This window comes from Archocentrus centrarchus, chromosome 7 (assembly GCF_007364275.1).
Source record: "Archocentrus centrarchus isolate MPI-CPG fArcCen1 chromosome 7, fArcCen1, whole genome shotgun sequence".
NCBI lineage: Eukaryota > Metazoa > Chordata > Actinopteri > Cichliformes > Cichlidae > Archocentrus > Archocentrus centrarchus.
In genome coordinates, this window is record NC_044352.1 from 25321015 (window position 1) to 25343709 (window position 22695).

Here is a 22695-nt window from a genome sequence, read left to right on the forward strand (position 1 = left end):
CTGTGTCATTACTGCTGCTTGTTTTGAAGAGTTTCTGTTTTTGTGGAAGCTCTTCAGGTATTTTTGTCCCCTCCTGATTTATGCAGCAGGGGGCAGCAATCAGCAGCCAACCTGCTGAAGAGTCACATTATTTCCGGTCAAATGGCGTCAGGCGTTTGTTTTGTAACTGTTACCAAACTCTTTTGTCACTGAAAAATGTTTCAAATTGACGGCGGTTTGTAGTGACCTCCAGTTTCGCATGCGGGCTTTGACTCCAGCAGGACTTTTAGGGGAAACAAAGTGAGTAACTTTACCACACGGTAATTAATCAGTACTTAACCGGTTAATGCGTAACCGCTTGCAACACATTAAAAGTTGGTTTTGCCTTTTATTTACAACGGGGAAAAGGTCAAACCGCAGACCACTTCCAGCAGCCTCTTCCCCGGGACTGACAGCAGGATGTCCTCGGTCCCTAAAGTGACACTGTCCGGAGGTCTGGAGATCTGCCGGGTCCTGAACGGGATGTGGCAGGTGTCCGGAGCGCACGGAGCGGTGGATAAAGCCAGGGCAGGTGAACAGGGATAGCTACGATATTACCGGAAACATCTGTTTTATTTTTGTCCCCAAATGCATTCATTCAGTTAATTTATTAGGTGCAGTTATAATGCAGTTTAATACAGCAGTCCTGTAATAAAAGCACCCTTCATGTAGAACACTGCTGCACTATTATAACCAGCACTACTTCTATCAGTGAGGAAAAGCTAAATGCTTATAGCTGGAACTACGAAGGATTTGCACATGTTGCTAATCCAGCAGTGGACTTGCAGATAGACTTGAGTACATCAGCTCATCTGAAAATGTCTCTAAACTCCACTTCGCTTCGCCTTTGCTGTGCTGTTTTCCTCTCTCATGTCTCCAGTTGAGGCCATGCAGGACTATGTAGATGCTGGTTTAACCACATTCGACATGGCAGACATTTACGGGCCTGCAGAGGAGATTTTTGGACAGTTTAACACCCAGGTAAGTGTGTGTATATACTATATACACACAAATAGGACACCTAACCGGCGCACGGTTTCAGCTTCATTCAGCGTGATAGAAGATACTCATATGGGTTTAACAACTTGTGTGAGGGGACAAAACTCGTTAATATTGTGATGATAAAATCCAATGTTTATACAGTTGCAGTTTGAGTGATACACTGCAGAATCAGGGTTTCTGATTTAGAGGTAGAAATCTGTGTATATTTTGTGTAATGTGTTGAGAATTAGTTATTTTATAGTAAAAAAAACATATTTGCTTTAAGAGATTTTGACAGGACCATCTGTTTTGTGTAAAAAAAACAAAACAAACACACACACACACAGTTACATAGAAATTCAAATAGATTTTCTTTGCCCTTCTTTCAGTCACTTATAAACTGACTACCGCATATTAAAAACATGCTCTAGCATTCAGTATTGTTTAATCAGAGCACCTGCAAAGGAGATTTCTTTAGTGTCACTTATTCACAGAGGTGCAGATTCTTGGCCGCACATTAAGACATGAGTCCCAGTGTGGCTCAGATCAGCTGATGTGGCAGTTTAATGGTATCGACCGTGGTCAGCAGTTCACCTGGAATAATGTGAGGAGAATCAGAAAGCTTCTCCCTTATCCAGCAAGCTTCTTTGTTTTTATTTCACGACACAAGCTACAGGAAACTCATCCACATATGCTTTTTAACTCCTCCATCCTTATTTTGCTTTAATTCAGTGAATTAGTACAAGCCACAAAACATAGCACAGCTCAGTCAGAGTGTTTTGTAACTTTTGTCTTTGATCGTTAGCTGAAGTCCAAGTCCTCTGAGAGTCCTGTCCCGGCTCTGCAGGGTTTGACTAAATATGTACCGAGACCTGGACCGATGGAGCGCAAGGTGAGCCACTCGGCAACGCTCGGTCTGCTGTGCTTTTACCAGTGAGACTAGTCTTATCCACTAGAGAGCAGTGCATGTCTTTATTAAGAATCAAAACATAAGATTACTGCTATCATTTCTGAATGCAAAACTTTAGGATTTATTGTTTAAGAGGTGGGTATTACCCAATGGCTAAAGGTGCATACAGCGTAACAGTGGTGTCCCAGGTTTGACTCCTGGTCACATTTTCTCTCTTTTATCTCTATGAATGATTTGAAATAGCTTTAAGAATCATCTTAGAAAACAGCTACATTTGTTTATATGTACTTTCAAATATCAGTGTTGGTGTCAATGAGCACTCAGCTCATTAAATTGTTTTAATTTTTTTATGGTCCACAGTCAGCTGAACTGTCTGTTGCCTGCAGGTGGTGGAGAAGGCGTTGCAGCGCTCCATGACTCGAATGCAGGTGGATGCTCTGGACTGTGTTCAGTTTCACTGGTGGGACTATGGAGACAAGAGATATCTGGAGGCACTGGGCCACCTCTCTGACCTGCAGCAAGAAGGAGTCATACGTATGTGCACTGTACTATGCAAATGCATACTTTATAAATAGATCATTTTAAATGTACAGGATATAAACACAAGCATTAGACTGCTTTCTGAGAAGACTTTGAGGTCCCATGCGTTGCCTGTTTTGCCTCAGGTGAGCTCGCCCTCACTAACTTTGACACAGAGAGACTGGAAGAGATCACCAGCAAAGGGATCCGCATCTCCAGCAACCAGGTAACATGGCCACTGGTACACTGTTCCATCACATTTAGGATAGTCTTTCTCTGCTCCCCTCAGTGCACCTCTTATCTCTCTGGCTGTGCAGGTTCAGTACTCGGTGATTGATCAGCGTCCTGCAGCCAGGATGGAGCAGTTCTGTGTGGCAAACAACATTAAGCTCCTCACTTACGGCACACTCGGTGAGCTGTAACTCTTATTTACATTCAGTTATCTTACGTCAGTAATAATAGCCACTTCATTACTTCAGTTTATTCGATTTTTCTCTCTCTTCAGTGGTGTGAGTTGTGTATTTGCCACTGTGGTGTGGCACTGTAAAATGGTGGGTTTCGGAGATGGAGTGAGACGACATGACGACACATCCTCTCTCTCCCTCGCTTCCATTTTTTTTCTCCTGCCTTCCATTTTCCGCTAACCTTTCCCTCCCTCTGCATCCCGTCCTCCTCTAACCTCAGTGGTTTCAGTGCACACCCTTTTTTTTCCCTCCATCATCTCCCCTCCCATCGTGTTTTCTCTACATCTTCTTCTTCACCCTCTTCCTCCTCTCTGTCCTTCCACCCCATCTGTCCTTGTCCTCTCTCGTCTCCCTTCACTCCACCCTGACATTTTTAACTCCTTCATCTGCCCCTCCATTTTACTTCTGTTCCTTTTTCCTGTTGCAGCCGGCGGTCTGCTGTCTGAGCGTTATCTGGGGAAGGTGGAGCCAAAATCGAGGGCGGAGCTCTACACTGCCTCCCTCTCCAAGTACAAGAACATGATTGACACTTGGGGTGGCTGGAGTGTTTTCCAAGATCTCCTTGTCACCTTGGAAACCATAGCCAAGAGACATGACTGCTCAGTGGCCAGTGTGGCGATGCGTTATGTGCTGGACCACCCTGCGGTGGGCGGAGTCATTGTGGGTTGCCGTCTAGGCGTCGCAGGGGCGGGGCAGCACATCAGTGACAGTCTGCGTAGCTGCAGCCCTGACCTCAAGTTGACGGCGGAAGATCTCTCCGCCATTGAAGCAGTGACACAACGCTCCAGGGACCTCATGGCAATCATCGGGGACTGTGGGGAGGAGTATAGGAGCTAAAGAGGGAAGGGAGGACCGACGAACTGGATGTGACAGATTGATGCGGAGGAGGAAATAAGAGCAAAGAGAAACATCTCCCACAGCACATGGAAATTTTACAAAAACCTAAACATTTCCTTATTTGGAGTCAATATTTTTCTCCCATAGTATACACATGAACCACTAAGGTGCTTTAAGAAGCTTCTCCTTTAGGCCTGAATGCTTTCGCACTAAGATGCTCAAACATGTTTACATTAAAATGTGTGTCTTTAAGTCTTAGGGTTCAGAGAAAGTTCTCTTACCAGTTGTCTGAATAAAATATATATTCTTTGCTTTTTTACTAAATTAAAATAAAGCTAAAATTGAATCTTTCAATGAACATTAGGACCAAAAATACATTCTAAGGGAAAGTGTAAAGGTGACTATAATTTTTTTTCTTTGCTTGTATATTTGATTTGTTGTTGGATGCACATTTACTTATTAAAATTCATCCAAATCATAAAAACATGCTCTATTAACTCTCATTGTGTGTGTGTGTCTGTGGTACAAGGTGTGGCAGTCAGGGAAATGTAAGGAAATAGGGAAGCCTGTAGCACTGGCAGGCCCCGACAGACAGCGATATGCACAAACACACACTTTTGGGCTTCCTCCGTTGTACAAAGTGAGAGTTTAAGACAAAAGCGTGTGCCGCTCTTATATGTAGGATTGCGACAGGCTGTGTTTGTGTTGTTTTGATGAGTTAGGACATAATTAATTTAGATTTTATGTAATTCATCTGTGTGTGTGTGTGCGCGCTGTGTTTTATTTTGCATGTACAGTATGTGTATTTTGAAGGTGCTCAAGTAGCAGCGATCTAATTTGACTGGAGGCGACAACATGCGGTCGGATGTATGATAATGTGTGCATTCGTTTGTTGCTGGATTAATGGGGAAGGCTCCAGAGAACAGAATACAGGCAGATGTGAATACCGCAGTCAGAAAGGAACAGCCGGCCTGTGTGAAGAGTATGAACATACACCCATGTACTGTACTTGCACGCATACAACCTGTCAGTGTGTTTTACTTTCCTCTCTCGCACACCCCCAGGTGACACACTGTCCACCTCAAACACCAGAGAGCATCCCGCTGTGAGGCGAGGTCAAAGGTGGTGAGGGCCTGAAATTCAGCGTACAGTCCAGTGTAAGACTGACACACGCTGTCAGGTACAAGGACAGGGAGTGCAAATCACACATTTAGAAAACCTTAAAATACTACTTTTTCAAGAACTCTTTACCAAAAAAGACGTTACTATTATTTATGCACTAGACAAACATACTGTTAACATATAAGCAACATGCATTTTAAATGCATTTAATTTATTTCTGAATCTAAACCCACGTCCTTAAAGGAATGACAGGGTACAGCTTAGAATGCAAGAAAGTGTCAATAGAAACAGAAGGCAGTGATCTGAAAATCACTTAAACTCAATATTTATTGGAAAATAATACAAAAACAAAATTTTAAATTTCTCATTTTAAATGTGATGCAAGCAAAAAGTCTGGACATGGCCGTGTTTAGATAATGAGAATTTTTGCATATTTTAAAGAAGGTTAAATCTTAGATTTGTTCTTGCGTGTCTTGTAGTGTTAACACAGAGTTGCTGCTTAATCCTGCTTAGAAACTAAGTTTCCTAGTTTAATGGCTAAAGTACAAGGCCCAGTCTGACTAAACCTGGATTAAAGGACAAACATATGGTGAGTTAAAAGGTTTATAACATTCATACGTCTCTATGTATTTTATATGCATCCACCTATACGGACATGCAACAAAAGAAAAACCAAATGCTTGACAGCTACACTGTGGTAGCTTCTTTATGCCGTGGACTGCATTTTGCTGCCGTGGTTTCATCCTATAATAGGAGTGGCCTCTTCAAGGATGACAGCATCCCCATCCAAAGGGCACAGTGGGTCACCTAATGCTTTAAGGAGTATGAAAATATACGAGTCATATGCTAAGATTTTTAATCGCCGCATTAGACAGCGCTCTCCACTATTATCAAAAAACTAAATAAATGAGAATATATTTTTGAAAAGAATGGCGCTCCATCAGCCCAGCAGAATCAATGCAAAGCTTTTCTGGGCAGACACTTCATTTTTCCTTTATTCTGTCACCTTGCATGTATATAAACCAGCCAGCTTAAATCTTTCAATGGGCTTTTAAATTATTAATGCACATTAAATATAGATGACACATAGTGGTTGTGAGCTTGTGTCATCCTACAGACGTCAGCCAGTCACCATGGCACATAAAACCTTTACTAACACCCAGGCTGCACGAGGCAGGCTCAGCTCAGGACTTTAATTTGCTGCTTCATAACTGAAGCTTTTAGTTTAAGACAGTTACTTGGTCGCTTGAGGCCACACTGAGCACTATTCAGGAAATTAACCTACGCACACAATCTTAAACTACAGGCTCTTTCCATATTTTTTCATAGCAGTAATAGCAGGACTGTTACTAATAACATTAATGATGACTTTCTTCTATTAAAGTGTGACAGTGACAGTAATTCAGTTCAGTTCAGTTTGATTTATAGAGCACGAAATCAGGGGAAAAAGAGAAGAGAAAGAGGAGCGTATGGAGACAGGACAGGAGTAAGCCAACATGCCAGGACCATGAACACCTGTGTTTCTGACATCCCATAATATATTTAATATAAGCTATCATTGCAGGGCATCTTGTGAGACTGGTTCAGAAAATGAGAGTTCAGACAGATCAATGCAAAAACCAGCTCGATGACATAAATGCATCTGGAGCAGTTAACTCTGTTCTAGTTATTAACCTGATATTTCTGCATTGTGTGGCCACACGAGCAGCCATGCAGGGAAACACAGCAGTTAAAGATTTAATTCTGCTCTACTCTAGTTGAGCCATACATGCCAACATGTCAAGCATGTAACTTTTGACTGTTATAATGATAACATACAACGTATTATTAGTTGGTTTGAATACTTCGCTGTGTGTTTGAGCTTGTCACTTCCAGGTATCAATAAAGGCAGGATAGGATTTTGGCTTAAAAAAGAAAGACCTCAGACACATATACCGTGAAGTAACCATCCCTTTATTGGTGTGAAACAGTCCTATCCAAGTCAAACGGGTTAAAAACAGTCAGTGCTCAAACAGACCAAAACCAGAGTTTCTCCACACCCTGCTTGCTCACGTGGGGGTGGGATTTACAAAGTTGTAAATGGGTGCAGAGGCTCATATCGCTGAGCCCATGATGTGAGAGGGGTTCCACAGAAAATGATAATAAGACTTGACGTCACTCCAAACCACGTTCACTGCTTTCACTGAGACACTACAGCAGTACCAGAACTTTCTCTGAGGTAGGAAGGAACTAGAGGGTGGAGATGTGGAAATCTGTGAGTTAAGGGGTATGAAGTGTGTTTACTGAACTCACAAAGTGATGGGGTAAAAATCTGGGGTGGGGGTGTCAGACCACATTAATGACAGAGAAAAAAAATCATAGTACCGTCATTTAAAAAAATTTTTTTTTTTTTACTTTAAACAAATGCTTCGGATTGGTTTATGAGGAGGAGAGTGTGAGTGGGCCAGACGTGCTACCCCTCCTCCTGTGTTGGTTTACTTGTTTATTTGGCGCCTCCATGGAAGAAACCAGTTAACCATGGAGTCAGTTACCACGTTGTTCCTGCTGCTGTCACTCCTGCAGCCTTCCTACTTGGCATTGGCTGAGCTGCTGAGCACCTTACGGACCGCTTGAGCAATGGCGTCGCGGTCTATGCCAAAGATTCGGAGCAGCTCGTGGGGCTTACCGCTCCGGGGCACTTGGGAGACCGCCAGCCGGTGGACGGTGAAGCCAGTCTCGTTCACCACCGCCGAGCACACTGCCTCACCCAGACCGCCTGAGGAATCAGAATATAGAACAGACCGGCCCATCGAGTTAACGGGTAGTTCATCCAAATCACACATGCGCACAAATATTCAATATCAAGTTTCTAATCTGCTCGTCAGCCTTCCGTGTTTCTTTCACCCTTCTGTCATATTTAATCTATCTACATCTCCATGGGCGATTGAGTTCAGCAGAGATGTGATGTGTACTGACAGGACTGGCACCACCCTCCCTCCATTTTCTCACTCTTCCTTTGTCGCACTTTCACCCCCTTCAGGAATGAGCTCTGAAGCCTGAGTATAGTCAGGTGAACACTGACAGGTGCAATTATTTCCTCTTCTTGTACTGGCCATTGAGAGGTGCTTGAAGGAAAAAGTCACCATACTTCATTAAACTAAAAAGGAGGCATCATCTCTGCCCATCTCTACCTGGACAGGACACAATCTTTCAGATTTCCAGTTCCATGTAACCTATTACTTATCTGAATCTTAAAGTGTGTGTAACCAAAGAGGTGCTAAAAATCTTTCTTCTTTGTGCTCTATCATGGACAGAAGTCCTCTCAAAGAATGAAAAAAGCATCTAAATTTAGGACCACAGAAACACACACACACACTGGCTAAGAGGAGACAAAGGAGAAAGCAAAATTTGGAGGCTTGTTTTTCGTAATCCTGGTACTGTATGTAGGTCAGCGAGAGCCCAAAGGCCGGATATGAAATTAAGAAATCCTGACAGGCTCTTCCAGTTCATCCTCTGTCCTCCCTCCCCCCACAAACATTTTTTTAAATATGTTTTACCTTTGCCATAGCATACACCCCTCTCTTTACAGCCACAACCTGCACCTTAGTTCTCTGCGATGTACTGGCCCATGCTTCTGTCCTCTTCCCTTCCTCAGGCCCTTCTTCTGCCTCCACTCCAGAGCTGTACACGGACTTTTGTCCTTTGCTGCTCGGGGCTTTTTTATTCATGAGCTGATACACAAGCAGCACCGTCACGCAAGCAGCTGCATAACAATCCCTCTCATGCCTGTTAGTTGAAGCGTTCCTGCTACTGCCAAACAAATGTGACTTTAACTGAATAGCAATGTAAATGGTGAAATAAAATCTGCACATTTATGCACATTTTAACATTCTAGATACAGTATTTTCATGACTGCACCATGCAAAATAATTTGACTTTAAATGCTCTTTTAAATTTCCAAATAACATTTCTTTTTTAATTTTAATGTAGAAGAGATCAGAGATAAAGGAGAAATATAAAAACTTAATAGATTAAGCTATGTTTTTTTAATTATTTGACTTTTAGCCTTTAGTTACAGGATAACACACACACACACACACACACACACACACACACACACACACACACACACACACACACACAGACAGACATACACACATGTTCTGCTGCGTATTCGAGCCCAGACCTTCTTCTCACAAGCCACTTCCTTCTGCTCTTCCAGAGGGAAATAGAGGCATTCCCAAGCCAGCAAACGATCTAATCTGTCCTCCTGGCAGGACATGCCTAGAACACCTCACCTAGGAGATGCCCAGGAGGCATCCTAGTAAACCTGAACCACCTCAACTGGCTCCTTTTGTTCTGATCCCCAGTTGCCAAAATTGTCACATCTCTTTTTTTTTCTTTTTTGAGCAAGAGGTAGATCTGACTGAGAAACCTGTCAGTCACCATAAAGCCATGTCCTATATAATATTTGTTTTATTGTCTATTTTTACTTTAAATGGATCCAAAAAAACAAAACAAAAAACAAATTAATGTCATGCTGCATTAAAAAACACAGTGAACCAGTGGTTGAGACAACAAATCCATCAGGACAGTGGAAAATTACTGCAGCTTTTACTGCGGTCCTAAAAAAGAACCCACTGTGACACGAGTCACAGTTTCACATGTTCAGGAAATCTTGAATAACTTATTTATTAAAAAGATTTTTGAAATTCTGAATAAATTTTCCTCCAGGGAGAAATGGGTGTGGGCTCTTATGGTTGAATAAGCATTTCTTAACATGGCTTTCCTAAACAGAGAAACTGCACCCTGCTGGCCTGTAGACAGAATGCGTGTCTGTGGCATTTTCCTTCGATTTTCTACACAGAGCTTTTGTATATCTTTTATATACAGTGTATGTTAATGCTGTGCAGACTCCTCACCTTCATAGTAGTGGTCCTCCACTGTGATGATGCGTCCTCTGGTGGCCCTGGCATTGTCGATGATGGTCTTGGAGTCCAGGGGTTTGATGGTGAATGGATCGATCACACGAATGTTAATTCTCTCTAAGAGGCACAAAAGGAAAGTGAATTATCTTTAAAAATCTAATTATAGAAGGAAGCCATAAAGCAAAATGAGTTCTGCACAGTTTTATGCCAGCATAGGTCAGATTCATTATTTCTGTTTCTTCATACCTTTCTTCAGCATTTCAGCAGCACTCAGAGCCTCGTGGAGGGTCACTCCTGCTCCAACCACAGTCACATAGTCATCATTGGTTTTATACACAACCTGAGTGTGAGGAGAAGCTATAAATTTATCTTTGTTTGTGTTTACTCCGGAAGAAAATGTGCACAGAGTCTAGTCAGACTAGTTATTTGTAATGAGGGATTTAACAAGAAGCAGCAAAATGTTTGAACAATAAGCACATTTTATTTAGCGCATACGGCGACATTATGAGTAAAGCGTAGCTACAAACCTTAGCCTGCCCAACATGGAAGTCTTCGTTGCAGTTGTAAATGTTGTTGTTCTCTGGGCGGCTTGTTCGGATGAAGCACAAACCCTGGAACAAATTAGAACCCATCCACATGGATCTCTACTTTTAACATATATAATCTTAAGAACTTAATTTTTTTTTTCCATTACTTATTAAAGATCATTCTGAGCACCTTTGTATTGGCGGCAAGCTCCACAGCTTTCTCAGTGGAAACACCGTCACTGGGGTAGAAGACAGTTGCTGTAGGAATGGCTCTGAACATGGCCAGATCCTCCAGACCCATCTGAGAGGGACCATCCTCACCTAAATACACACACACACACACACAAAACGAACCAATCAGCCCAAGTGTGATTCACATGTTTGCTTTAGGTTAGAAAATAAATTCTGCAATACTGGCATGCGTTCGGTCTGCAAAGGTGGATGTGCAGTGTACCTGAAGAGGTGGAGGAGAAGAAAAAGGGAAGGGGGAGGAAGAGGTGAGAGAGATTCAGGCCGCTCTGTCATCACCTCCATGACACAGAGACAGAGGGAGGGAGGGAGGAGTGCTGATACCAGGACAGAATGTGAACAATGTAATAACAGAAAGGAAGATGGGAACAAAGGTTCATCATTTATGGGAATTAAAACCAATAAAACAAGAAAGAAAGAAGTTCAGCTGAATGTAGTGATACTGGAAGAGGAGCAGCGCTCAACAAAATGGCTTACTGTTTTTCATCACTACAAGTTTGACATGATTCAGTGGGTGAATTTAATCCAACACTACAACTGTGCCAAAGTGAATTTAAGAGAAAGGTGGAATGAGGGAAACAGCTGTTTCTTTCCATGGGTCCAAAGTCAATGAGGATGTGAAAATTTTATAATCTGTATTTTCAATACTGACTGTAGGGTGTGAAATGATAATAAGCTAATGCTGTGCACACTTTACAATGGTGAAAACACAGAAGAAAGGATGGTAGCTGACCGATGGAGACGCCACAGTGGGAACCACATAGGTTGATGTTGCTCTCAGAGATGGCGGCCATGCGGAGCTGGTCATAGGCTCGGGTAAAGAAGGTGGCGAAGGTGCTGGCAAACACCACGTTACGGTCTCGTACAGCACAACCAATCGCCACGCTCACCTGCAGGAAGAGAAGAGAGCGGTTAAGAAAGGAATGCAGTTCATCATTTATCAGATCTAACTTTGTGATTAGTGTGAGTGGAGCCTCACAGAGCTTCTAGAATAGATGCAGCGTAGGTCATCACTTTGGTGAAGGTGCCCACAGAGTGAATCTTACATTACATGAGAAATCACAATGATGCATTTTTTCAGTTAGGAAATTGTGTGAAAATTGATGCCTGGGAGGACCCAACAATGGTTGATGATGATCATGAACTCTAACCACTGGATGTTGGATGTTGATGCTCCTCAAGGCAGCACATCAAAAGCATCTATTAAGTAAACTGTGCCACAATGGAAGATAACACATAAGTGGGAAAACCTTGTACTAATCACTCTACATGTAATAACTTCAGTCAGACATATGGTGATAGGACATCTTTTACCACTCTATACTTCAATGTTTGAATATTAAATATACTGTATTTCTAATGTAAAGTTAGCTGTTTTAGTGACGCTTGGTCTTCTCATACGTCTTCTCACTTCAAGCTCTCCTACGAAACTCTCTGCAGCTCTCTAGCTGTAGAGTAAACCATCCATCCATTTCTTACCATGTTCTGCTCTGCGATGTAGCACTCCACATAACGGTTGGGGTGTTCGTTTTTAAAGAGCTCAGAGAAGGTGGAGTTCTTGGTGTCTCCATCCAGAACCACCAGATGCTCATTGTAACGGCCCAGCTTGGCCAGAGCCATGCCGTATGCCTTCCTTGTTGCAATCTGGTCACACAGGGAGAAACAGACACCGGATCAATAAACTACAGGATGCACACAGATTATTTTCTCTTGTATAACAGATATCCTAGCTTGGCTCAAGTTTTTAATTTAAAAAACAGCACCAAGATTTAGTTTACTTCTTTAGTCTAATGATATAAACAAGAAAAAATTACTTTTAAATACTAGTGGGGATGTAGTGTCTGCTACCACTGATCCTACCTTATCTCCAGGTTTGTAGCTGGGTGCACTCGGCATGCGGATGTTGCGGAGGCTAACGGGTGATGTGTCCTCACTGGGGGGAACAGGATAGAGGCGCTTGTTGCAACTGATGATGCGGTTCTGCAGCTCCTTGATCACGCTCTCTGCCATGTCTTTGGGCAGGGGTTTACCATGCCAGCCCAATTTATCCTCAGCCGCTGAAAGACACATATACACCTGAGTATGAAATGAATTATGATGCCCACCTCCCCCCTTTTCCCTGTGGTCTACATCTAATCTGTTGCCTGCTTTCATGACAGCGTGCACAGACCTGCTGTTCCAGAGATTCACTATGAATGACATCCAGTTTGGAAAAAAATCATAACAGAAGCTGAAGGTGCTGCTTATGAGTTTGCAGGAGTCTTTCTTCAGTTTTTTTAACATTTATTTTTAATAGTTGCAGCTTCACTCATTTATACACACAGAACTACTGTGGTCATAATCAAAGTTCAACATTTACATTATTAGTTCCACCCATCTTCTTCTGCTTATCTAATTCAGGGTTGCAGGAAGTGGGGTATACCCTGGGTAGGTCACCACAGTCAACCACTCACACAGTAACTCTCCTCTTCCTCTGTCTAGAGCAGTGATTCTCAAATCCAGGCCTCGTGGCCCAGTGTCCTGCAGGTTTTAGATGTGTCCCTGATCCAACACACCTGAATTAAATATAGAAGTCATTAGCAGGACTCTGGAGAACTTGACTGCATACTGAGGAGGTATTTCAGCCATTTGATTCAGGTGTGTTGGATCAGGGACACATCTAAAAGCTGCAGGACACCGGGCCACGAGGCCTGGATTTGAGAATCACTGGTCTAGAGAGACTCATTCACCAGTTTTGTCCCCTGTGCCCGCTGCTAGTGAACTAACGGAAATACTCTTCAGGATCCAGCTCCTAGCGTCAAGTCTAAGCAACCTTGTGTTTTTAATAAGCTGTTTTAAAATTGCTCTGGTGTTCTTGTCCGTGTCTGCACTTGGATCCACTTGGTAGCCTTGGCAGTTGGTCATGACCCCATGGTGCCTACTGTATAGAGGGTGACCTCTATGAAAATATGGCAACGGGTAGCCTAGTAACAATGAGCCATAGTTAAATTGCTGTGTTTAGATAGATTATCATAAAACATGGACAGCATTTTCAGCATTTTTAAATAAACAATGTAATAAAAATTACAAGAAAATTTTATCTGATTGCTATTATAGAAATTAATTGAGGTGGATTATGCTGTGGGAGACTGTGGCACCTCTTTTTCTAAAGGTCAAATTCATCAAAATTATCCAAATAAAAATGATTAATTTTTCAATAATTTCTTGTTATAAACATGCTCCGTCCAGCTGAGGGGAAACAGCATAAAATCCTGATCTTGCCTTGGGCAGTAAAAAGGCTGTAAGCAGAATGAAAAAAACAGAAACATCGACTGTTGACGCTGTCAGAGCTGCTCCATCTGTCAGAAATGTGTGAAATCTCTGCATTTAATTGCCCATACATATGTAACAGTGGAAGTTGGTGTGAAATCTGTGAAATTAAATCCTGAATCACAATCCTGGAGGGTTCCTTCTGAGATGGCCTGTGTCAAAGTCCTTCAAGAAGCAAGTCTCGCCACTCTAATGCCATCTTAAATAACTTCCAGGCACTTCTTTGGGCAGTTATTTTGCAGAAGTATTTAAATTTGAATTCCAATGTAAGCTGCAACATTAAAAAACAAACAAACAACAAACGCATGTATAGCATCGATTAGCAGCAGCTCGAAATGTTGACTTTGCCCTTTATCCTCTAAACTAAATTCCTCCTGACGTAAACGTAGCCCCTCCAGAATTCTGCAAGTCAATATGGCGTCACACTCATAACAATGTTCCACATCAGTGGGTCACAACAGATGTCAGCGGTTAATTTCTAGAAGCCACAGGTTTACAACACTGAAGATTTTCTGCTCCAGTCTTCTGTAAACAAAGACGCTCCTATACACACATACGCACGCTCTTATAACAACCGCCTCTTTCTTTCTAACAAACACATGTGGCTGCACACACTCTGACTTACGCTTATCACAGCACAAGTACAATGGGCTGTTGTAGGGAGTGTATCCTACACATTCTGAGGGATTATTGAGCTGCAGCAGCTAAAGCACTGAAGCGCTGCCGGGATTATGGTGAGTTAAGGCCCCCTTTGCAATGACAGTGGACAGGAATGATTAAACAACCTTTATTTATTTAAAGGAAGAGCAGACTGGTAAATTGGAGCTGCAAGTTTCCTCATTACAGTACAAAACCACACTGATATTGGAGCTTACCTACTGTGAACCACTGTATGAATAGTTACTCTACCTGGGATGCCCTTGCCCTTAGTGGTCTTGGCGATTATGGCCAGTGGCTGGTGGCGCGGATGACTCAGTGCCTTACACAGCTCCTCCACACTGTGGCCATCCACTATGATGGCATGCCAACTGGGAAAACAAGCAAAGTCAAACTTTATATGCAGTTCTCATATATCATCACTCGCTCTCTCAACTTGCTTGTGCTTATCTATGGTCAAGTTAAAATATAAAAAAAGTAATTTAGATGATTAAAATAAATGCAATTTAAAACATCAAACCTTACATATCAATGCAGGAACAAGTGGCTCTTTGGCACTTTGTTTTATAAATAAACACTTATGGAAACTGGGTTTGATTAACTGTTCTTGGATTGACTGCTCAAGCAGTTACTGAAGCACTAAATACCCATTCAAATACTTCCTCTGACTCTCTCTGCTCACCCAAAGGACTCGCAGCGCCGCTGGTATTTCTCCACATGGTGCTGCAGGGGAGTTGGATCACTCTGACCCAGACGGTTGATGTCCAAGATGGCCACCAAGTTATCTAGCTGGTAGTACGAAGCAAAGGCCATGGCCTCCCACACTGAGCCCTCTGACAGCTCTCCATCACCCAACAGGCAGAACACCCGATAGCTACAAACAGAGAGGGGAAAGAGGAAGGAGTAATTTTCCATATCAGCTTCATTTTCAATCTTGCCACAGCCTCCCATCCTCTGCTTCCCCCTATAGGGCTTGATGTGACAGCTGACCACGACACCTAAACACACAGACAGACACACAAACACAGACCCGCACCCATCCCCACCATGCTCTGATCATCCTCAGTAGCTGCTCCTGTGGCATAACAGCTCTTGACAGCTTTCCAGTCAAATAGACACATTCTCATTAAAACTGGAAGATAGGCTGAGACACGCCGAATTACACCACGCATTCCAACTCCGAGTGCAGAGGAAAAAAAAACAACACAAAAACACACACACGCAGAGAGAAAGGAGGAAGAGAGGAATTCCACAGAGGTGAAAATTGAGAGAAGGAAGAAGAACAACAGAGAAACCTGTTAAACTGATAGCATAGCTCATCATTTCAGCAGTAGATATTATAAAAGAAGGAGCTTTATTTTCAGAAAGCAATTTGTTAACCTTGATGAAATGCTGAACTTTATAAAAGGGCACTGAACCAAACAGATGAATAACAGAGGTCGGCTTCTGTGACATGTTTTTATTGAAATGTAGAACTCCTGCCTGGGCAGTCTGAATATCTTTCTTTGAAACAGAAACTTTCAGGTTGTAATCAAGGTTTGCTTTCTAACTTACATTTTTTTGTGTGTGAGTTAAGAGATGGATTCTTATCAATTACACAATATCAGTGAAGCCTCTGATCATTTCCAAACTAATGCTGCAGCATCACAATGACCCTAAACATACAGACAGATAAAAAAACAACAAAAAATCTCAGTGACAAGAAGAGCCAGGCTTCCTGCAACAGATATCAAAAATGTAAAACTCAGTTTGTGATCATTTAAACATATTTGAAGACACACATATGTGCTCATGTTCACTGTAGTCTTAAAAGCATATAAGAAAACTACAGCAGACACCCCCAAGAAGGTGTGTGTGTGCACATTACACCTTCTTTCAGTGTTTGTGAGGTGAGAGTAACAGATTAAGACAAGGTGATGTCTCTCCTTGCAAACAGCCCCAACCCACACACTTTCCTCCACTTGTGTCACCCAAACTGTTAAATCCTGCCAATACAAGCTCAACGAAGAAAAAACTTCCAGTCACTACACTCACTACAGAGTAGGAACTCTGTATGCGTCTGATTTATTAGAGACATAAGAGTATTGCGCCAGATTCAAACCGGCGTGACTGGATGAACGCTCTGTTATTCGGTCTCGTCTCAATATTGCCTGTGAGGGTATTGGGAGGGTTCATCCATGTATCATATTCTAGTAATCTACGACCTCAGAGGAGCTGAAGGCTCTGTTTGAGTGGCTGCTTGTCGGAGAGCTTGCTGCTCCACTGCTTAGATGATTCTGATCCTGCAGCTTATTGTGCGAGAGTATCCACAAGTGGGTTTGATACAGTTGCTGTTCAACAGTTCTGGGCTCAGATTGTGTTATGAAACGAGCGATGCAGCCTACAGCGCTTGGCGAGGGAAGCGTTGCAGTTTGTTAGCTTGACATACCGCTCTAGACGCATAAGCCCGTGTGCTTGCAAACATGCATGGTGCTTACAGTATTATTTGCTGAATGCACAATGGAACATAGGTGGATGCAACAAAGGTACAGTGTGAGATGCCATCATTTTTTTAAGAGAAGATGAGGGAAATGGGTGAGGCAGAGAGATGAGGGAGAACCGTGCTTTTGCGTGTGTGATTATTAGAGCAGAAACAATTGAGTGCACACAGAATGCAGAGAGAGCAAGAGCGGTATGAAAGACAGCCAACACCGACTGCAAGTGCAGCATTTCCTGCAAAAAAACAAAACTGCCTTTCAAACATTCTCATTCTGTTCAGTTCACAATGAAACGTGTTTAAAAAAAAAAATCACCCCAAAAGTCAGATTTCAGCTCAGGTGCTTAAAAATATATCTAAATAAATCATAAGCATTTTTGAAAATGGGAATCCAGCGTGTTACAGGCCGCACCTTCCAAATGCCTATTGTCAGACAGAAATGCACGTGGTTGTTTCCAGACTGCGCAAGAACAAAAGGGACAAACATGGAGTGAGTTAAATCAGCTAAAATTCAGCTGAGTGGCAGCTGCACTGCATGCCTGTTAAAATACAGAGATGAAACTACATTTGAAACAACATGAGCAATAATCTTAAAAGAAGAAAACATAAAATTGCATTTATATGTATCTAATTCTGAGCTCACTATCACTGACATCATCCACTATCATTAATGCTGATCTGAAGGTAAAACATGAACTGAAGGTCGGCTCTCCCAGCTCTAAGTGGCTGCCTAAATGTCAGCACAGACCGGGCCTGTCAGGGAGGGTTTTATTCCAAAGCTCCAGGCAGAAATGTCACATGTCTGCGGAGCTCGCTGCAGCGTACATTATGTCATGCATAATTTCATACGGTCCATCTTAATGTGTGCACATGCACACTGGGATGCTGCGCTTCTGCAGAAATGTGCATGTTTCCTTTTCCAAAAGAAAATATTGTGTTCATATATGTGAGTGTGATTTTGTTTATGTTACCTGGCCTTGTCAAAGTATTTTCCAGTGTAAGCCATTCCACAGGCAGCTCCCAGCCCCTGACCCAGAGCTCCAGTGGCCACATCCACAAACTGCTGCTTCTGCATGCACACACATAACAACGTGCACGTTACTCACTCCCGCTCAAGATAATCAACAGCAGATGGATTGTTTTTAATGTCTAAATGGATCATAAAACCAGCAGCAGTGATCTTGTTGGAAAAACAAATATGGCCTGAATCTTGCAGTGCATCAGTTTCTGGGTTTATGTAGACAAAGTGTCACTGATGTTTGTAGCAGACGACAGAGCATCTCTGTCACACAGGCATAGCTTTGTCACTCTGGTCCTGCCTGCAGACGGTTTTCTGTTATCTGTGAAAGTGTGATCACATCTCTGTGTGCAGCAGGGATACTATAATGCTCTTATTCACAAACAGCTTGGCAGAAACTTTGCGGTACTTAACAGAAAAGTCTGAAGACATACCATCTGTAGAGATTTTTCTTTACTTTTCGATATCTCACTGCATCTCTGTGTGTGTTTATCGTGCAGTGTGAGACATATCGGCTTCAGTTTGAAAACCTGACAAATATTTCTGTCTCAGCGTCAAAGAAATCGTGAAATGAAACCCTCTGCATTAAAGTTAAAAAACATACACACACAGAAAGTGTTTTAATATATTCCTGATTCATATATATGGCTTTCAAAGCCTTAAACTTCTTGCAGGTTTGAACGTCACCTCACCGGCACAGGGTGTCCCTCCAGGATGGAGTCGACCTTGCGGAGGTTGAGAAGCTCATTCTCCTTCAGGTAACCCGTCTCTGCCCACACAGCATACAGCACTGGGGCTGCATGACCCTGAGGAGGCAGAGATCAATGTTTAGGCCTTAAATGTACTTAGTGAGGTGTAGTCAGTGTTGTATTAGCATGCAGGACAGATCACCTGATCTGCTCCTGCAGTGTACTCCTCGTATCTACCTGCTGCTTGCTTAGCAGATGTTTGTCTGCTTACACTAAAATTGTGAGCAAAGTTTGAAGCTTGTTTTCAGAGCTCATTTTCAGAACACAAAACAGAGGGAACTCGATTCACTGCATGATCTCAATTTTATTTTAGTGGCATTGCTATAAATGTGGTAGAGCCTTTTATAAATGAGTTATTTAGAAGTACGCTATAACAAAAAAAGATATGCACGCACTCAAGTGCATGCATATTACTTGATTCTTTTCCACCTCTTTGTGTGTTTATGCTTTCGAATAACATCTGTCACCCTTGGATATGGATATGTGTGCATGTTACCTTAGAGAGGACAAATCGGTCATTGTTGGGGTTACGTGGATCTTCAGGTCGGTATTTCATGGAATGAAAGAACAGCACAGACATGATCTCTGCCACGCTGCAACATGATGTGGGGTGACTGCAACAAAATAAATGCGGGAGAGGAATTAACATAAAACACAGATAAGAAAGGGCAGAAAAAAGGCAAGTAAGACAGAAAGAGACAAAATGACCATTAGAAAGTGAGTTTGACTGCCTGGCTGATCCTGCCAGTGTTCATCTAGTAGGTTAATTCATCAATATTCAGGAGTTATGTAAGGCAGCCATCATACTATCTCCATCAGGGTCAGACAACAACAAGCTCAAATACAGTAGCTCTCTCTTAAACAACTCATTCAGTCCTCCATGCACGCACACCTGGACATACAGTACAAACCCTCATTCAGTGTGTAACTCCCAAACTGTTAAAATCAAGAGTATTTAATAAGTCAGGAGCTTTTATTTCTAGCCTCACAGATAGAATACCATCTGGAAGGCCTGGGTTCGATTCCACCTTGGCCCAGGCCTCTCCCTCTCTCTGTGTGGAGTTTGCATGTTCTCCCCGTGCTTGCGTGGGTTTCCTCCGGGTACTCCGGTTTCCTCCCACATTCCAAAGACATGCACTTACTGGGGTTAGGTTAATTGGCAAATCTAAATTGCCCATAGGTGTGAATGACAGTGTGAAAGTGAGTGTGAAAGGTTGTTCTGTGTTGGCCCTGTGACAGGCTGGCGACCTGTTCAGGGTGTACCCTGCCTCTCGCCCTATGACAGCTGGGATAGGCTCCAGCCCCCCCGCGACCCTGAACAGGATAAGCGGAAGCGAATGGATGGATGGATGGATGGATGTTATTCTCAACTTCATTTTCCAAGCGACATGCCAAAAATACCTTATTCAGGCCTCCTTCATGAAGCCATTTGTTTAAATGCCCTGAAATGAAAAATCTGATGAGATAATAATGGGAAAGAAAAGCAGAACAAGAAAAGGTGTGATTGATTGGTGCAGCGCACATGTATGAAAATGATATTGGTCTGTATGTGGTCAATGTCTGGAAGCTAAAACAGGAATTGAAATGATTAATTTATTTTCATGATTTGGGTCTCACTTTTTGGGGGCTCGTGTGTTCTCCCTCTGACTACATGGTATTACTCTGCCTTAAATGTGTGTGTGTGTGTGTGTGTGTGTGTTGGCCCTGTGATGGACTGGTGACCTGCCTAGGGTGTACCCCACCTCTTGCTCTATTTCAGCCAGGATAGACTCCAGCTTCCCCAAAGTTGGATAAATAATTACCAAAATGAATGGATGGATGTGGAAGTATCTATACTACAAACAGATGCACTTTAAATACAAGGCAAACCATTATTAGGTATGTGCACTGATCCAGAAAAAGAGCATTTATCTGGATAGATCTCAGTCACCAATAACGAAAGGCTGCTGAAAATAAAATGACCGAAGTGCAAAGAGAAGCAAATTTTAGTGGAATACAGTTGTTTATAGCAGACAAATTAAAAACATGCTCAAATGCTTCTAGTATGCAGCCTTTGGAAAGCATTCAACTTTAAATGCTCAGCAGAAAAAAAAAATGTTTGGCAGTTTTAGATTTACTAATTGATTTTAGGGGTCATTTTATTTTGTATCGCTCATTACAGCATACTTGTCAGTGCGGCTTTTAATCAGAAGCTGCACATCGGACGTTGTTATTCGCGTTTCCCTATTTCTACTTGACCGTCTGCACCGCGGCACGCAAGCGCTGCAAAAGCGTGTTTGTGCACTGAGCGGTTCTAATCGGCTGCAGCCGCACGACGCGTCGACCCATGAGTCGTAGCAGTGGCTAGATAATGCGACTATCCAGTGTGTGCGCCTCTATTACATAAATGATCCACTACACAAGGAGTTAAGAGAGAGCGAAACACTGGTGCACCTGCATGAATTTATGACTGAACCTCTCGATCCAATTCACACGGCTGAAAAAAATGTTTTATTATTTTGAAGGGACAGTTGCGCGGGACGGGACAAATAAATTCAGTGCATTGAAACAGTATTTTCTTTCAGGACCTTGCACGTAGCAAATATTAACTATATGAATTTTAATCCTTTATGTCTGTCCTTTCTGGTGCGTTAGTGCGTAAATTGCGCACAAAACTATCTCTACGCACAGATAAACAATTGAAATTATTATTTTTGTTAAAGTTCAGAGACGCCATGCATTGAGCCACAGAGCCAGATTTTCATATTCTACATCTGCGATATTATAAATGTATCCACAGTAGGACTATTTCACAACTTAAAGCTGACGTTACTGTGCGTTCCGGACAGTTCATCGGGAATTACTCATGATGTGATCTCCCAAAGCAGTTCCTTTTAAATTAAATCAATTATACATTGCCATTTAAAAAGGACAAAGCCACTTTTTCTGCTGTTACGTCTCCAGCTCTCACCCGCTTCCCGCTGCAGTTGTCGCCTTGATGGAGTTGATCCGGAGTCGAGTGGCGATGTTCCTGAGCGCCTGCACCGTCTGCTGGTCCGGTTTATGGTAGTCCTCCATCTGGCCGATGAACCGGAGAGAAGCACACTCACGCACACGCAAACCGGTAAAACAGAGTTAAAGGAGTTAAAAGTTTCCCCGGTCTGTTGTCTTGAGAATAAAGGCGAGAAGAGTGCAGCGGACGATGGCAGGGGTTAAAGAGAGATAACGCTGGTTAACGCCAGAGAGCGAGAGAGAGGAGGGAGGGGGCGTGTTTGCAAGCGAAGCCTATGAATATGGCTAATCTAGGGCTGAAAGAAGTCTGCAGTTAGTCCAAACTGTCGCATGAACCAACAGTAGGAAGGCTTTGGACCGAGAACAAGGCCACACACGCTGCTGCACGCCCATAGCAGGCAGGCTGCGGTCAGGGACGCTCAGTCAGTACGTCTGCCAACTGGATTTAATGACATTTTTGAGGGAACTTCAGGCACAGAGCGCGACTCTGGAAATGAAAGCAAAAGCGTGCAAAACGTGTGACCAGGTTTAAGATGAAATATAAAATGCCACGAATTTTCAAATACATGAAGACAAACCGAAACCAATTCATAGTATTTTTATTTTTTTATTTATTTTTTTTGTTCAAGTGCGCGCTGTTCCATCGTCATTTTGAACGTCAGGGAAGTTTTCTTATATATTTTGTAGCCGCACTGAACAGACGTCCATCATCTATACAGGCTACAAAATGCGTTTACACCGGTCTATAAATAGGCTCAGATGCTCTCACTTCAAACTAATGGACTTTCCTTGTAGCTGCAGCATGTGGCGACATGGATGCGAAAATCCAAATTTTTATAAGTCTCCTGCAATATCACAATATTACCACTATTGCCACAAGTCCTCATCAGGGGAGGTGTGAAGACGTTTACAGAGTGAAGACTGGAGAGGCATGTCACCATCGGTTGTGTGCAATATACAG

At 42.6% G+C, this 22695-nt stretch overlaps 2 protein-coding genes across 2 annotated transcripts; one reads left to right on the forward strand and one right to left on the reverse strand.

The window, feature by feature from the left end:
- Nucleotides 1-137: 137 nt before the first annotated feature.
- LOC115783216 (uncharacterized oxidoreductase At1g06690, chloroplastic-like) lies at nucleotides 138-4169 on the forward strand. The gene is made up of 8 exons (XM_030733939.1): nucleotides 138-279; nucleotides 388-550; nucleotides 899-999; nucleotides 1805-1891; nucleotides 2296-2443; nucleotides 2575-2654; nucleotides 2746-2839; nucleotides 3320-4169. Exons 2-8 carry the CDS (start codon nucleotides 439-441, stop codon nucleotides 3727-3729), a joined length of 1032 nt encoding a protein of 343 aa, XP_030589799.1. The 5' UTR covers nucleotides 138-279; nucleotides 388-438; the 3' UTR covers nucleotides 3730-4169.
- A 2614-nt stretch (nucleotides 4170-6783) lies between these two features.
- On the reverse strand, nucleotides 6784-21988 carry LOC115783154 (transketolase). The gene is made up of 14 exons (XM_030733838.1): nucleotides 21694-21988; nucleotides 19240-19357; nucleotides 18687-18800; nucleotides 17948-18045; nucleotides 15183-15374; nucleotides 14753-14871; nucleotides 12395-12591; nucleotides 12014-12178; nucleotides 11268-11424; nucleotides 10476-10606; nucleotides 10286-10369; nucleotides 10005-10098; nucleotides 9753-9875; nucleotides 6784-7606 (listed from the first exon to the last, which is right to left on the reverse strand). The coding sequence occupies exons 1-14, from the start codon at nucleotides 21798-21800 to the stop codon at nucleotides 7419-7421; spliced, it is 1887 nt and encodes a 628-aa protein (XP_030589698.1). The 5' UTR covers nucleotides 21801-21988; the 3' UTR covers nucleotides 6784-7418.
- Between the last annotated feature and the right edge of the window lie 707 nt (nucleotides 21989-22695).